At 36.1% G+C, this 17,684-nt stretch overlaps 1 protein-coding gene across 1 annotated transcript; it reads left to right on the top strand.

Annotated features, from left to right (window-relative positions):
* Positions 1-879: 879 nt before the first annotated feature.
* Positions 880-13,708, top strand: xkr8.2 (XK related 8, tandem duplicate 2). Its single transcript, XM_001922774.8, has 3 exons — positions 880-3,079; positions 4,516-4,709; positions 12,617-13,708. Exons 1-3 carry the CDS (start codon positions 2,772-2,774, stop codon positions 13,303-13,305), a joined length of 1,191 nt encoding a protein of 396 aa, XP_001922809.3. The 5' UTR covers positions 880-2,771; the 3' UTR covers positions 13,306-13,708.
* Positions 13,709-17,684: the final 3,976 nt, after the last annotated feature.

Below are 17,684 nucleotides of genomic sequence, written 5' to 3'. Positions count from 1 at the left end.
TCAAACTCGGAGCACTTCTTATCTACTTTAGCTCTTTGCCACTGGTCCTTTACCACTGTTGTTTTCACATCTGGAAATGTACATATGAACAGTGTGCTGACTGAGAGGCGGGATCACGTTAGCTGTAATGAGGCGATATAGAAGAATCCTTTCTTTTATACGGATTACATATAACGAGATCATTTGTTTTCGACTTCAATTGGTTATTGCACAAGTAGACATATCAAGCTTTATACAGATGTCATAAACCATCATCTATGTTGAGTATTTGCTGAGTTTCCTTTCATTTTAGTGACGTGTTTTTCTGACCACAGTCTGCAGTCTTCAGATGCTTGTAATAACAATGTCTCGTGGGCGTGGTCACATTAAAACTATAACATCAGACTGATAAACTAGACATAGCGTTGGTTTCATACTGATTACTTTATCAAGCAATGTTTGTTTTCAACATGCCTAGCTGCATTTAAAAATAGACACTCAAGCTTTCTAGGAATACATGTTTCGTGTAGGTGTGTTTTGTAGGTGGAGTTTTAGCGCATTTTACTGATGCGCTTCTAAAAGCAGTTCAGAGAGAAAGGAGAGAATACCTACTCTGTTAGTTTTCCTTGTTTTGCAAAAGCACACAAGATTGTTGTTGTGAGTGTACACAACAAAAAGTAGACACCTAACAGATTCGATTGATGTATTGATCTTATCTGTACAATCAAAACTGAAAGTCTAATTTAAGTTTATTTCAGCATATTTTATACCTTCCAATCCATCGCAGCATGAATCAACGTTTGTCCTTTCCTCATCATCCTTCTCATTATTTTTATTAAATTTAATTTTTGAAAATTTAACTTTAAATTGATTTTAACTAATGAATAAGTTAAAACATTGCTTAATATAAGAATGTTTAGTGCATTTGCCTGTCTCTTTAAAACTATTGTCAGGAGCCCCCAAACTAGGTCAGAAGTCACGGAGACCTTCAGTGGAACTGAGGGCTGAGGACTGGGAGCAACTGTTTCTTCTGTTATTTCTATGAGTTAATACTAAAATGGTCTAAAGTGATTTAGCTATTTTTACGGTTAATTCTTTTAAAGTGATTCTACTTTTTTTAAGATAGACTCTGTGTAGTATGGATTTAACTGCCTGAATGTACATAATACCGGTTTATAACCAGTTTTGAGAAAAAAAAAAAAAAAAACGGTTGAGAGTACACAGCCTTGGGGAAGAAACAGATTGTACTCTTAAGTGTGTGTGTTCTATTTGATTGTGGATCCTTTTCACAAGTCTGGAGTCAGCTCTAAATAGTCTAGGGGATGTCTGATGTTTATATGCATAAGATATTGTTCAGAATTGTGAGCACACATCCCACGTAGAATTTTTCCTAGTCTATCTGTGTTTTAACACACTTTATAGGTGTTATAACACATAAACGCCAGCTGACCCAGCCAAGACTCGAACCAGCAACTTTCTTGCTGTGAGGCGAACATGCTACCCACTGTGCCACCGTTGAGCCCATTTTGAAACAATAATTTAAAAAAAAAAATTTTTTTTGCCATAATGACAGTATGGCACTGTGATGGCGCAGTAGGTAGTGCTGTCACCTCACAGCAAGAAGGTCACTGGTTTGAGTCTCGGCTGGGTCAGTTGGCCTTACTGTTTGGAGTTTGCTTTTTCTCGCCATGTTTGCATGGGTGTTCTACGGGTGCTGTGGTTTTCCCCACAAGTCTAAAGACATGCAGTACAAGTGACTTATGCAAGCTAAAATTGTTTGTAGTGTATTTGTGTGAATGAGTGTGTATGGATGTTTCCCAGGGATGGGTCGCAGCTGGAAGGGCATCTGCTATGTGAAATATATGCTGGATAAGTTGGTGGTTCATTCCTCTATATTTTCAAGGAACTAGTATTCAGCTTTATGAGACATTTAAAGACTTAACTACTGGCAAATTATGTTAACTAGGCAAGTTATTGTAATCAGGCAAATCATTGTATAATGATGTTTTTTTCTGTAGATAATCAAAAAATATTGCTCAAGGGGGCTCATAATATTCACATTAAAATAAAAAAGGCCTGTAGTTCTAGTCAAAATAAAACCTTTCTCCAGATGAAAAAATATTATAGCAAATACTATAGAAAAATTCCTTGCACTGTTAAACATCACATGGGAAAAAATCACAGGAGACATTTTTTGACTTCAATAAGTGATATAATTGTAGATTTCGGTATTGTAGGTATTGGGAGTTTTATGCCCTCCATCTATAGGATTTCATGTGGAATTATAATTGCCACAGACACGGAAAAATCAAGACTATTAACAAGCTAAATTTAAACATTTAAAACTGTAAATGCGCAGAAAACAACAAAAAAAGTGCCAGATTTAACACATGAAGTTGATATTGTGCTGAATATTAGCTGTCTGACAAAGTGGCAGAATAGATGTACTTTTTGTAAAGGCTACTCATGTGCAAAATGTCAACTACAGGAATGCAATTTATCATGACATTTTTGTTTGTGTCTAAGAATCACTGCTTATTTTTTGGAACTTCTATAAGGTGATGTCCTCTGAGTATTTGCCTTTAGGTTGGAACACTTGAAATTTCATGCAAGCCTGTTCAAATGTTTAGGTTGCGTCAAACACCACATATCAACATATGGCTTATTCAAAAACAGGGAGGAGTTTAGGCATGGGTCCAAAGGTTACTTTCTGTTTCTGCTCTGTTCAAGTGTATAAAAACGGGAAGCCTGTTTACACTGTCACCATAAGGTTTCTTGCACTGAACTGAATCATGGAGGAGAGCTTCCCTTTTCATTACTCTTTATGGGAATATCTGTTTTCTTGGGTGGGATTGATATTTTTCCTGCTGGATATAGTAATGGACATCTTGACTGTTGTGTCACTTTATCAGCAGGAGAATTATGTGTCTATGGGGCTGATGATCTTTTTTCTACTGGGCTCCTCAGTGCTATTACAGATATTCAGTTGGGTCTGGTACTCTGACTCTCTGCATGAGCTTGAAACTAAGGTGGAGAAATTTGCAAAGAAAAAAAAATTGATCAAACCATTACACTTTCTACAGCTTGGTGTTTACCTCAGGTATGTGACAGATCTGCATTTCAGTTACAACGGTTTTGAAAAAAAGAAGCACACTATATCTTAATTGTAAAAATATATATTCCTGAACAAGAATTCCTGAAATGAATTTCAAAATACTTAAGATCATCTTCAATGGGGTATATGCACAGTAGTGTTTTTCAGCCAACGATAAGCTTATGATGAAAGGTTTATGTGACTATTTTCAAGTTCATAAGGTTCCTTTCACAGCACCAATGTTCTATTGTAATTTAAATGCAATCAATTAAATAGACAATTATTTAGTTGTTCAAGCGTAAAACGCAATGAAAGACATCAGAAGCAGCTGGCTAGCTCCAAAACAATGAAAAAACTGGGGTAAAATAAATATCCATATTTTTAAGACATGGCACAGAAAATGAAATATAATGTGGTGCTTCTTGTCCGGACTGATACTCACTCTAAATCATATCTCAGTCACAAAGTGAAGATCACTGATTTTTAAAGAAATCAGATCTTAAATGTGGTGAATTTGTAATGGCGTGACAGTTCACCAGAAGAGATTGAGCTGAAAATTAAAAGTCTGTGTGCATATAGCCCATTGAATAAGAATAATATGTGTACATCTGAATCTAAAAATAATTTAGAGTCGACTTAAATAATGTCATGTAAATTCTATATTAAAACTCGTAGGTCATGTATTTAAATCTGTTTATTTATTATTTCTCGGGATAGACTTAAAAAGTCTTAAACCTCTTAAGCAAATATTTAGGTATTTAAAAGTGTTAAATCTACAAAAATATTGTGTTGTAGGTCTTAAATCTTTTTTTAAACAGGTCTTATATTTCCATTGTTCATGTATAGCTGCCTAATCTAACCATTAACACAATCATCAACAATCCATCTGAATAAAACTTTTAACTTTTTATTTACAAATAGCATTTAGTTTCTTTTATTATAGTAATATTCGTTTAAATGTTATATATTTATTTATTGCTGAGGATACTGACCTGACCTATATGTATGTTTATTATTAAATTATTATTAAATTTATTAAATTATAATAATTTTTTGAATGGTCAAGTGAAGATCTTTTCCAACTGGAATACAAAAAAAAAAAAAAAAAACCTTTAGCATTTAGCCTTGTATTTAAATTTAATTCATAATGGTCTTAAAAATGTGTAAAAAAAAAAAAAAAAAAAAGTCTTAAATTTAGTGAGATCTACAGAAACCATGTTTTTGTACATTAAAAATATGTTTATGTTACATATAATATAGAATAACAATGCAGATAAAATTATTCAAGTATTTTACACACCCATAATTTCAAAAATACCCTAATAATAGTAACAGTTTGATATTATTAGTTTAAAAAAAAGTCCAGAAAGTAAACTTGTTTTAATGGGTTTAAATGGCATCATTGTTGGCTGTTGTAAAGTGCTCACTACCTTGTTTCACAGGTATACTGGGCTGATGGAGATCTCGACGACGCATTTTATTCGTCAGACTAATACTTTCACCGAGGGTGTAACTGTGTACTTGAGCCATGATCTTCAGATGCTTCGTCTATTTGAGGCGTTTTCTGAAAGTGCTCCGCAGCTAATACTCATGATGACTTTAACTCTACAAAGAGGAGAGTTTGAGATTTTTACAGGTCTGTTTCAAATCCAGATCTTTTTTTCATTAATGTAATATTATATACCACAAATATTTTAATGTCTTTGACAATTCAAACATGAGCTAAAAACACAGAGACAATTGGCTCCACAACCCAGCAGGTGGGAATGCGAGAAAAACTAGCTCTTCTCCTTTCCTTCATTTACATTTTAAGCATCCATGCAACCCCAGTTCACACACCCCCTCTACTGTACTCACACAGAATAGTCATTTTAAAGTGTGAATGTTCTATAATAATCCAAGTGACTTTATCTATCATGTTTGATATCATTTGAAGTGTCTCAGTGTGACTGGTACAATATGGTCCCATTCCCTCAGAAATAGACATAATCAAAACAATAGATATATAACTTCCGGTATCTTTTGAACCACTGTGAAGGGTGTGCCTTTCCTACATTTACATTTAGTCATTTAGTAGACACTTTTATCCAAAGCGACTTACAAATGAGGACAAGGAAGCAATTTACACAAGTACAAGAGCAACAATGAATAAGTGCTGTAGGCAAGTTTCAGGTGTGTAAAGTCTAAGAAGGAAAGCATTAGTAATGTATTATTATTTTTTTTTTGTAGTTAGTTGAGGAGTCAGAGAGGTAGTTGCATATTAGTAAGGAAAGTGGAGAATAAATAGTTGAGTTTTTAGTCGCTTTTTAAAGACAGCGAGTGACTCTGCCATTCTGATGCAGTTAGGGAGTTCATTCCACCAACTGGGCAGATTGAGCGGAGCGCTAGGGAAAGCGTTTTTCTTCCTGCTGGTAGAGAGTTGCAATAGTCCAGTCTGGCAAGAACAAGAGCTTGAACAAGGAGTTGAGCTGCATGTTCAGATAGGAAGGGTCGGATCTTTCTGATGTTGTAGAGTGCGAATCTGCACGATCGAGCAGTTTTAGAGGTGTGGTCAGAGAAGTTTAGTTGGTCATCAATCGTTACTATAGGCAGAAACTCTTCCACTAAATGCAAATGCCTTTTGTTCTTTGACACACCCCTTTCCTCAAGGGGTTTCTTGAATTTACTACTTAAGGGGAAGTTTCTAAATGTTCGGCACAATTCTATAACTAGATCAGCCCATAGTGTGGCGCTCTAATGCTCCATGCTATGTATATTTTGAAGTCAGGTATGCATTTTTTAATCTTTCATTTATCTTTGATCAGATATCAGATTTTTCATTATACCTTTTACAAGATGCTGTTTTATACACATTTCTAACAGGGGGTGGTTTTGTTGTACTGTGCCTTTAAGCCGAGTTCTGCCCGCCTACTGTTTCTACGTGCCTTCCCGTGTGCTTTAATCTCCTCCCTCGCCTGCGTCAGACAACAGACAGACTTAAAAGAAGAAGGTCTCACGTAGCGTTTGTGAGAAATACTACAGTAAGAACTAATCTTTACTAATCAGAATTTGTTGTGAAGTTGCATTGAGTCACACACAATATCGTTACAAAGTTCATGCACACACACACAGAGAGATACACACGCACACCATACCTGACACACACACACACACACACACACAGGCAGACAGACAGACAGAGCGCGCTTAGCACTGTTTTTGTACTCAAATGTGACAGGAAACAGGCTAACCTCCACTGCTGTGTGGATATCTGTTATGCTAATGTACAAAATAAACTTCCACAAACCAGGATTGAAGCGTCTTCTTTTATAATTGTTCTGACACGCGGCTGTGCTGATGACGTAAATCGCTGTAATTAATTACACACGTGCACTGTTTTAAAACAATTTAAACATGTGAAACTTACTCTTAGTCACATTTGATGATGATTGCTGATCCTAGCGAACAGAACAGGGGTCCGTTCTTCGTACCTCGCTTAAATGATCTAAGATTATTTGGCAGATCCTGGATCTTTTAATCTCGATAACTGATCTCTCGCTAATTTGGTTCTTCAAACAAGTTCGCGAATCACATTAGAATGTCTGGATAAACTGATCTGAGATCGCTGTGTGTGTTGTGAAGGACAGATCTATCGATCCTCGAAATCATGATCAGCAATGCAGCGATTGGCTGATGGCACAGCAGCGTAATGACATCATCTGATTAATATTCAATTATCCATGTGAGCAAAATTACATCAAATTAGCAGTAAACGGTTTGTTAAATATGACACGCGATAACCTTCCACATTTTTTGTGAGCTGCAGGCTTTACACTTTCATGTGTCAAGAGTATTCATCATGTATTTCAATGCAAATCAGTGTATTTAGTTTCACATTTAGAAAATATTTCCTTTATTATAGTAGCCGTTTTTTTAATCGGTGTAAAGAATGACTGGATGTTTACAAAAGCATTTTAATATTGGTAAAGTCGTCTGGAACTTTTGTGAAGCATCAAAACACTGGCATATTAACTATCAAAACATGTTAATGACTGCATAAATGTATTATTGCTTTAAAAAAAAGTCACATATTGTGCATTTCTATTATACACAATTTGTACTAAAGCGATCTAAAAAGTTCATATAAATAAGTTTTCTCTTTGCACCACCAGGTGAGTCTTTGTACTTTCATTTCGAGGGTGCAGATTGCATAAGTTTTATTAATATGTATAACTTTATTTATTTTATTAATAACTATAACTTTATATATATAGTTAAAAAATATGTACCATTTTCCCAAGTATATAACTACTACTGTAAGAAAATATCAGAATTCGGAACATACTTTCTGTATTATCTTTGCTTGAACTGAGCCGATCTAATCCTGTTTATTTGAATTGAACCTGTTCCCGATCAGGTTTGACCTAGCAGAACTGTTGCTATGACAACAACTCTCGGATCAGCTTTGAAGAACGAAACGATCCTGAATCGTGTCAAATCGTCAATATCCAAATCCAGCTAACTGAGTAATCCACGTACGAAGAACTGACCCCAGAGCTTTTATTCCCGGTTGCTTTGCGTATGTCTGCCTGGTCTTGTTGACATATACACGTGAGTACCGGAACATGTTAATGAACGCAGCTGTCAATCAATTCGGTGGGCGGGGGGAACGCACTCCTACGTAAAGTTGCGGTCGGTCTGAAAACCTCTCTAATTGGTCCACCGTTTTTATTTTGTTAAATTGAAAAAAAAAAGGACTGGGTGTGTTTATATCACCCCAATATGATGGTCTATATACTATATATACACATATGTTTGTCCCAACCATACTTTCATGCCTTCTTCATTTCAGGGGGCTTTTTCAGTTTATTTATAACAATTTGTTTTTGTAAAATGTTATTATTGTTAGCAGTATTATTTATTATAAAAAACAAGCTTAGATTTGTCCACCTGTCAGGTTTTATTTAGACCATATGGGGCATAGCATGTATATTAGGAAATAACTTTTTTGAACCCACTACGTTATTAATGTTCATTTATTCGTTTGCTGGAAATTAGAACAGAATTCAGAAATAGTTTTGAAACAAATCTTTGCGCTTAACAATCAAATTAATTATTTATAGGCTAATGGATGTCTGTACGTACAAGAAGTTTCCCTATCCACGAGAGTGAAAGCGAAAGTAAACAATGAGGAGGCTCATCTCTCATTCTCGTTGTTTTCTCTTAGATGTTTTCTCTCTAGTGAAGTGTTCAGTTTTTTCCACTCAAAAAGTACGACATGTAAATAACAAATGCGCTATGTTACGACGCAACTGACTCTTAAAGGGAATGGGAGATGGGGCTCTGATTGGTTTATTTTCAAAACACACCTATAACTCATTAAGAAAGTAATTTCAACACTTTTAGACCATGCGCCACGGCGCAAAGCGGATTTTTCCATCCCTATATTAGCAAAAGTGAATTCTGACAAACCCTTAATGCGTTTGTGCCCTTCGCTTTGCACTTTGCGTATGGATCGTCAAAATAGAGCCCTTAATGTTATTATCTCTAGTAGATTACATTAAATCCATAACACCACAAGCCACTGTAGAGGTTAGTAATGGACTAAAACATAGTAGACGGAGCAGCGTGGCACGCTATACGATGTTCTTAGAGCTCAAACTAACACATTGGCATTAATTCAAGTATACTTAGACTGTTAAAGGCCAATAATGGGTTTTCTATTTAGAACAACAAAGTAATGTTGAGACCAATCAAATGTGGGTAGGCCTTCATCTCTAAACTTATAATACTACTTACATCATATGGTGATTACTCAAAGTTACTAATAAATTAAATTGGTTCTATAGTAATGATCAGAGGTGGGTAGAGTATCCAAAATCTGTACTCAAGTAAGAGTACAAGTACTTGCCGAAAATTTTACTCAAGTATAAATAAAAGTAACAATCGTAAAAGTAAGAGTAAGAGTAAAAAATTACCTTATGAAAAAATTACTTAAGTAATTAGTTACTTAGTTACTTTTAATTATATATATACATATATATATATATATATATATATATATATATATATATATATATATATATATATATATATATATATATATATATATATAGGTTGATGCGGTGGCGCAGTAGGTAGTGCTGTCGCCTCACAGCAAGAAGGTTGCTGGTTTGAGCCTCAACTGGGTCAGTTGGCGTGTCCGTGAGTGTGTGTGTGAATGTGTGTTTGGATGTTTCCCAGAGATGGGTTACGGCTGGAAGGGCATCTTCTGGATAAAAACTTGCAGGATAAGTTTGCGGTTCATTCTGCTGTGGCGACCCCGGAATAATAAAGGGACTAGGCTGACAAGAAAATGAATTAATGAATGAATGAATGATTATATACATATACATATATATATATATATATATATATATATATATATATATATATATATATATATATAAACATATAAACACCATTTTATGATTTTATGTTAAAAATAACGTTTAAATGTTATATGTTTAATGATTAACAGCCTGACTGAGTAATATTCATTCATTTTCTTTTATCGGCTTAGTCCCTTGTTAATCCGGGGTCGCCACAGCGGAATGAATCGCCAACTTATCCAGCACATTTTTACGCAGAGGATGCCCTTCCAGTCGCAACCCATGTCTGGGAATATGAATGACTAAAATTTACTGGGATAATCTGTTATTCCATTAAACAGCTACTTGGTTATCTCAAAGCAGACCCGTAGCCAGCCTTTTATAAGGGGTCTTTTTCTCAAAATGTTGAACTTTTTGCAGTTATTCACCTAATTTACAATGTATGAGATTTAAATACTGTATTTTAGTGACATTTTAAGCACTATTTTAGCTGGATTAGCCTGTTAGGTCATCATTATAATGACACATTTAATGTACCAAAATATTTTCTAAAGATTTAGAATAAAGAAAGATAATTAAATACTTATTTTTAAAATACAAATGTATTAGATCAAAAATCATTAGAAAAAATAGGAATCTGTTAAGGTTTTAAATTAAAAACTGTAGCTTTAGCCTACAACCTGGCCAGAACATTTAACTGTCCTCAGTCAGAATTTGACTATTTAAATAATAAAAAAATAAAACATAATAATAATAAAATAGCTTCACATTTTTTTCTAGCCTCTCTTGTAAAAAAGTACATTTGATTTGATTGAAAATTCATGGATAACAAAAATAGCCGAATTAGTTTTCAAATTAATTTTAATATAGCATTTTGCTTGGTCTTAAAGCCTTTTTTAGAGTATTAATTTTACTATTTACGATGACATAGCAGTCAAAATAAGACAAATGAGCACATGTATGGGACAAATTCTGGATCTTTGTCATTGAGGGGTGAGTTTTTCCAACCACCCGAACCCCTCTGGCTATGGGCCTGCATAGTTACCATGAATAAGGTTCAAATTGGAATAATTTTGACACTTACCACCACTTTTTTTCAGCTTGGAGCTGGAATTTATGTATATGCTGTTATGTCAGTTGATGTACAGCATGCATCGCATTGTCAGACTATTCTTGTTGACGGCTTGGAGTGAAAACAGACTGAACTTGAGGCCGGGTGACCTGGTCCGATAAAATCACTACACAGACAGCATGATCGTCCTTCTCGGAACCGCAAATGGCCATGGCGTGGCTGCAATATAACTCGCACGTCTCCCTCGTCAGCCATCATTCAACACACAGGCGCAAAACATATGGATCTTTTTTTATTATCATTTGACAGTAATGGAGGAACGCCGCGAAATGTAACGAAGTAAGAGTACTGATTTTTCTCTAATAATTTACTTGAGTAAAAGTACTCATATTTAAATGTACTCAAAAAGTACACTTTACCCAACAATTTTACTCAAGTGAATGTAACGAAGTAAATGTAACTCGTTACTACCCACCTCTGGTAATGATTATGGTATGATTAAACAGTTTTGCTTTGATTTATTAGATAGCAGATCTATTGTCATGGTCAGGTGAGGGGGAAAAGGAGCGAGGACCTAATTGCAGATAATTAAGGATTTATTATAAAATACAAATAAAACAAAAAAGCAAAAGCAAACTACCCCGAGGGGGAAAACATGAATAAAAGGCAAAAACAAACTTGATCTAGTCCCACCCTCCTTGTTAACCCATTATTAGTTAATTATGTTCATCTGTTTGTGTGTTAATTTAGTCCTCCATATAATCCCCTTATGTCTGTTGTTCTGTGCCAGTTTGTCGTCAATATTTCTGTCTTGTTGTTTCCAGTCCTGCTTTGTCCTGCCAGCCCTGTACAATAAACGGTAGAGCGCATGACACAGAGAGACAACACAAGCCATGTGCTCACATAAAACGAGACTAGAACAGGCAGCCAATGAGAGCTCATTAACTGCATGTCCATGACATCACAAGCACGCGGTACATGTAAACATATATCACGTGCTAAACAACACCAACAGAAGACTGAACGCAAGACACGAGCACAATGAATAAAAGCACTCACCGTGCACTCACACACGCAGCATGCATGTTTCATTCCAGCGTCGACCAAAACCGAAACCAACTGGACTGAGACGCTGGGAATAAAACACCACGCTGCAGACAGACAAAAACACAAACATGAGTACAAGAGCACGCGCGTCCGAGGCAGGCAGAGCCTGCGCGGCCGCATCAAGCGGGAGCGCGCATGCCCTGCGCACACCCACGATGGCGCACGCACACACAGAGACACACCCAATGACAGAAACAGGACAAGACAGGGCCAGTGTCCAGATTCGGCCACCAAAACAAGAATTCACAAGACTAGAGTGGCAGAACCCTGACATCTATGGGGACCACACAAAAAATATTCTAATCTGAAGAAGCAGGGTTCAGCCTTTTTAGAATTATGGTGAGTCACCTCTGTTTAATGACCAAGACTGACATGCTTAAGCTTAAGAGATTGTATACTCGGCCGGTACAAGACCCGGGATGTTATAGGAATCCAAATAAACGAGAATAATATAAAATAATCAATGGAACAGAATATTCAATCATAATCTAAAGTAATATTAAAAGAAACATAATAATCTTATCAATGTTTTATAAGTGATGTCAGATAAAACGAGGATGAATATATTAATAGTCTAAACCACCTCAAACTAAAATTGGAGTCAGATTTGAGTTAAAATTAAAGTAAATCAACATTGTGCACTAGAAAGACCGAACATGCAGAGAACTTCTGTCCACCAGTAGACAATGTCTTTGGACTAACTGGCTGGACCCCACATCCTCAGGTGTTTATCCTCAGATTGAGATTAAAAAAAAATTTAAAGACTGTTGAACACCAGCAGCCATTGACATCTACAGACACCTAAAAATACAATGGATATTCATTCTGTACCTATATGTTCAGCAGAAGAAAGAAAGTCAGATGGGTTTGGATCAGGTAGAGGCTGAGTAAATGATGACAGAAATTAAATCTCTTGTGAATTATCTCTTTAACTGCTTTACTTGTGAATTCAGAAGAATGGCCCACTTGCTTGTGTGATATTGTTAATAACCTGCAATGGTCTTTTCATCTCAGGTTTGAAACTCCTCTCATCAGTGGCCTCAATTGCCAGTACTGTTACCACGTACCACCGCGGCATGCGTGCTTTTCTTGAAGATAAACACAAGATGAGATGGACCTCGACTGCTTTCTACTTCCTGTGGAACTTTCTGCTGATGATTCCCCGTGTGGCCGCTCTGGCGCTCTTCTCCAGTGTATTTCCGTGCTACATCACTGCTCATTTTCTATCTTCGTGGATGGTGCTGGTTTTGGTGGCCTGGAGCCAGAAAACAGATCTAATGAAAAGACATTGGGAATGGCTTTACAGAGCTACTGTTGGACTCATCTGGTACTTCAGCTGGTTTAACGTGTCTGAAGGAAGTATAAAATTAAAGAGTGTCGTTTATTATAGTCTCATGGGTTTGGACACGATTATGCTACTGGGCTTCTGGTGCTGGAAGGTGGTTGAGTATGCAGACTGTTGGAGTATGTTAAATCCTTATATAGTGGTTCCAACACTACTGGGTTTGTATGTGATTGGAATTCTAGTGGAAATAATATACTACAGATGGTTTCATCCTACCTGTGACAAAAACAAAATAGCTGAACCCATTACAGCAATTTCAGACAATGCAGGGTCGCCTGCAATTACAGATGAAGGTCCTTCTCCACCTGTCACTGGAGCTGTCAAGAGAAGCAGGACTTTGGCTGCTAATTTCTTCTAGTTAAACATTTTATTTCCCTTCACACATCTTTCCAACATCACTCATTCTTTTCCCAAATCTATAATAATGTATAACACAGAAAATTCCTTTTTTTTTATAATTTTTTTTTTTTTATTACAAAAAACATTTAGCTAAAAAAGTATTTTAGATCATTTAAACATGATGGTCTCACCTTTGTGTTTTTTAAATACCATGTACTTGTATAAAAAAAGATGAACTATTATGTTGTTTTGCAAAACATTTTGTTATTGTTGTTTAGATATGATATGGTTAGTGTTAGAACAGATTTGGAGAATTATGTGTATTTGCTTCAGCAGTGTAGTTACAGATGTATTCCAGATCTTGAGCCAAGTGTGCCATTGTCAAAACCTTAAACACAATAAACATTTCACATAAAAATTCAGATTATGGACCTCTTGTTGTCCAGCTTTATGATCATGAGTTGTTACTGAAAGTTCACAATTTGAGCTAACACAACTTTGTCAAAAGCATGTTTGTCACATTCAGGGGTAACATTATTCACACTTTTTTTTTCAACACAACTCAAAATATTTTCAAAAGTTGTCATAATAAATGATTCAATGCATAACACCCCAATAAATTGATGCTCATACTTTGAGCTGCCGCTTTGGATTGTAAACTGCAAACCAGCCTTTTAATGCAATTTAATTGTCCTATCATTTTAAAAGTAAAGCGTTAGAACTATTAACAATACTTAACAATAATTGGTTTAGTATCAACTTTTTACAAAATAGTACAAAATTTTTTTTTTTACAAAAATAGTTTAACTAGAATATGGAGGTAACTTTTACCTCACCTCATAATTACACTGCATAAAAGCTTATATTGTGTATTTCTGACTGTTTCTTAGCAATTGCGGAGCTAGAACTTTTTAAATGTCAAAAAAATCAAATTAACAGTAAACGGTTTGTTAAATATGACACGCAATAGTTTGTTGTGAGCTGCAGGCTTTCCACTTTCATGTGTCAAGTGTATTCATCATGTATTTCAATGCAAATCAGTGTATTTAGTTCTACATTTAGAAAAGATTTTCTTAATTATAGTAGCCGTTTTTTTTTCGGTGTAAAAAATAACTGGTTGTTTACAAAAGCATTTTAATATTGGTAAAGGCGTCTGCAACTTTTGTGAAGCATCAAATCACTGGCATATTAACAATGAAAACATGTTTATGACTGCTGTAATGTAATATTGCTTTTAAAAAAGTCACATATTGTGCATTTCTATTACACACAATTTGTACTAAAGCGATCTAAAAAGTTCATATAAATAAGTTTTCTCTTTGCACCACCAGGTGAGTCTTTGTACTTTCATTTCGAGGGTGCAGATTGCATAAGTTTTATTAATATGTATAACTTAATTTATTTCATTAATGACTATAACTTTATATATATATAGTTAAAAAATATGTACCAATTTCCCAAGTGTATATAACTACTACTGTAAGAAAATATCAGAATTCGGAACATACTTTCTGTATTATCTTTGCTTGAACTAAGCCAATCTAATCCTGTTTATATGAATTGAACCTGCTCCCGATCAGGTTTGACCTAGCAGAACTGTTGCCATGACAACAACTCTCGGATCAGCTTTGAAGAACGAAACGATCCTGGATCGTGTCAAATCGTCAATATCCAAACCCAGCTAACTGAGTAATCCACGTACGAAGAACGGATCCCTGGGCTTAACGCAGCTCTTACTGTTTATTTTGAGTACGTCACACTATAATGACGAAAGTGGGCTTGGGTACGGATGCTTAAAACGCAGCGTGAGAGTGGGCCCTTGGAGGAGAGGATGCAATAGTGCATCCGCCTGGTTCAGGGCAACTGTACATAGTGTGAGTACGTCCTGAGTCTCTGAGCTTTTGCATCTGAGTCTTATATGCTGCAACGTACTTTATCCATTTATAACTCTTGGATTTATCTTTGAATAATTGATGTTGTACATTTCTGAATTGGCATTTTATTATTTGATTTGTAATTGGCATGATACACTTACATTTGGAAAATATAGTGTTATGTTTTGATTCATTCTGAATTCTCCTAAAATCTTTTATACCCAGTAGATTAGGTGGAGTCTGCGCTACCATCATTATAGATTGTTAAGGCGCATTTGACTGTATGGAGCACTTTGGCACGGCAGCATAAAGACCTTTTAATCATTAAATCACTAATATTAGCAAGTTGTATGCAAATGACTAAATTAACCTGTTAGCCAGCACTCAATTTTGGGGATTTACATCTACCTAAATTTAAATGCTGTGATGTACAGCAATGATTGCATGTGTGTGTTATTACATGATATGTACGCCATATCTAATAAGCGTTTTCTGTAAAACACGCATTTTGCAAATACATTCTTTTTAAGCTTTTCATTAAAAAACAACTAGCTGCAATGGGTGCTTAGGGAATGTAGCTTTAAACTGATGTAGAGTTTTTCAAGATTACTCTTGTCCTTTTGGGTGTGATCTATTCATAAACATTGACATGTGGAAAAAAACAGTGCCTCAGTGCGACCTCGTCGGGGCGCTGTGGCTACTCTTAGTACGAGTGAGCAAGAGGCAACCAGACTATTATTTGAGTATTAGGCTGCATTTACACTGCAGATCTTGATGGTCAATTCTGATTTTGTGACTGTATCTGTTTTTTTTTTTTGATGACCTGCTTACATCATCTTTTAAAAGTGACTCGTATCCAATTGTCTGCATTTACACAGCAGATGGCAAAGGTGCAATGACCAGGAATAAAAGAGCGGGTGCTGACTAACAGCTGATAATTAAAGAGTGCTCTTCTCTATTCCTGCATGTAGTCTATTCACAGCTTTTGACAAGCTCTTTTACCATAGTTTATGACAGAAAGGTTCTCATTTGTCTATCTTCTTTTGATGTATAGGCTTTTTTAAACCTTCAGGCATCTCAATCTAATGTCCATGGTGTGATTTATGCATGTGATAAATGCACTAGTTTTATATTGGTTAAGTGGCAGACATTGCTCTCTCCCACTCTCGGCATGCTTAAACACCTGTGCTATATCACAATATAAGCTGTCCTTTAGTATGAGATTTAAAGGGCCATGAAACCCCCTCGTTTCAGCAGGGTGTTTTCACACCTCTACTCTGGAAAAAGTCAGAAAAGTGGGCGTGTCCAGCTCTGTTTAGGGGGGAGTGTCGGAGGAACTAAAGTGGGAGGGTGTGGGAGTGTCTATTTGGGCACACGTGAGTTTCAGTCAAAATACTCACACACAGGAGAAAGAGATGGTGTTTAACCTACATGGACATCTGCAGTGGAATTATTTGCCAAATTATTAAATGGTGGACTTTAACTGCAGTTTGGCTCTTTCATTCAGGGAATTCATTCATGCCCCTCGCGACAAACGAGATATTTGATTCGAGGATCTGCTCTAAGCGTGTATTTTTCATGCAATGTTTGATACCGCACGGCGAATGAGAGAAAAAAAAACCTCAGCATTTTCCGGAAACTTAGATGTACACGGCAGGTAGCGTCAGAAAGCCGCGTGTGTTATTCCGGTCACAAAATGCGGTTAAAACCCCTCCACGAGGTTAAAGTTTGGTTGTGGTCCTAACATGTTACGGTGCAATAGTTAACTTAGTTCGATACGAACAAACTGAATAAACAAAGAGCACTAGTCGCTCACTTACCAAATCTGTAGAGACAGGATAATCCACAGCAACTAGAGCCGCGTCTTTATGAAGAGAATACTACAAGCGAATCCGATCTCAGCGTTTGCAGATGAGAACAGCTCTCAGGTAAACAATAATCCTCCTTAGACACGTGAGTTATTGTTGTCGAGCGTCGCGTACACTGTTAATCCACACGTGAGTCTGAGCTCTCACAGAGAGAAAAAGAAAACGAAACTTAACGGCAGCAAACTATAAAAGCAACACTTCACGCTTGTTTTGCCAACACAACGTGGCGTCTATGTCGTGTAAACACAGTAATGAATATTAATGAAGTTGCACAATAGAGCGCGCTGATTGGTTTGAACCAAGCCTTACTCATGCATTAATGCATCACACTGTAAGACGTAATAAGACACACTCTGGCACAGACGCCCAGTCTGCACGCTGGAATACAGGCTATTATGTCATGACCGTGACGCAGCTTCAAAAATTCGTTTCAAACAGGAAGTACGAATTTGCTTGAATTAACGCAAAAACAACCAATTTACACTTTTTAGTGAAATATAGGTGTCTTAATAGTGTTTTTAGCAGTGTGGGACACATATATGACTGTTAACAGCTCAAAAAATGTGTTTTGGTGTTTCGTGACCCTTTAAGGTTTGGGATTCTGCTGAAGTCTGTTCTGAAATGAAAGTGTCAGACGTCATTCAATACGGTTTTTA

This window comes from Danio rerio, chromosome 19 (assembly GCF_049306965.1).
Source record: "Danio rerio strain Tuebingen ecotype United States chromosome 19, GRCz12tu, whole genome shotgun sequence".
Taxonomy (NCBI): Eukaryota; Metazoa; Chordata; class Actinopteri; order Cypriniformes; family Danionidae; genus Danio; species Danio rerio.
Note: the sequence above shows the minus strand (reverse complement) of the source record. Positions and strands in the feature narration are given on the sequence as shown.

Excerpts from the sequence above, each read along its gene's own strand:
- xkr8.2 (XM_001922774.8), top strand. The coding sequence starts at position 2,772 with ATGGAGGAGAGCTTCCCTTTTCATTACTCTTTATGGGAATATCTGTTT. Across the intron at positions 3,080-4,515 it reads CAGCTTGGTGTTTACCTCAG|GTATACTGGGCTGATGGAGA; the intron begins GTATGTGACAGA and ends CTTGTTTCACAG. Across the intron at positions 4,710-12,616 it reads AGAGTTTGAGATTTTTACAG|GTTTGAAACTCCTCTCATCA; the intron begins GTCTGTTTCAAA and ends TTTTCATCTCAG.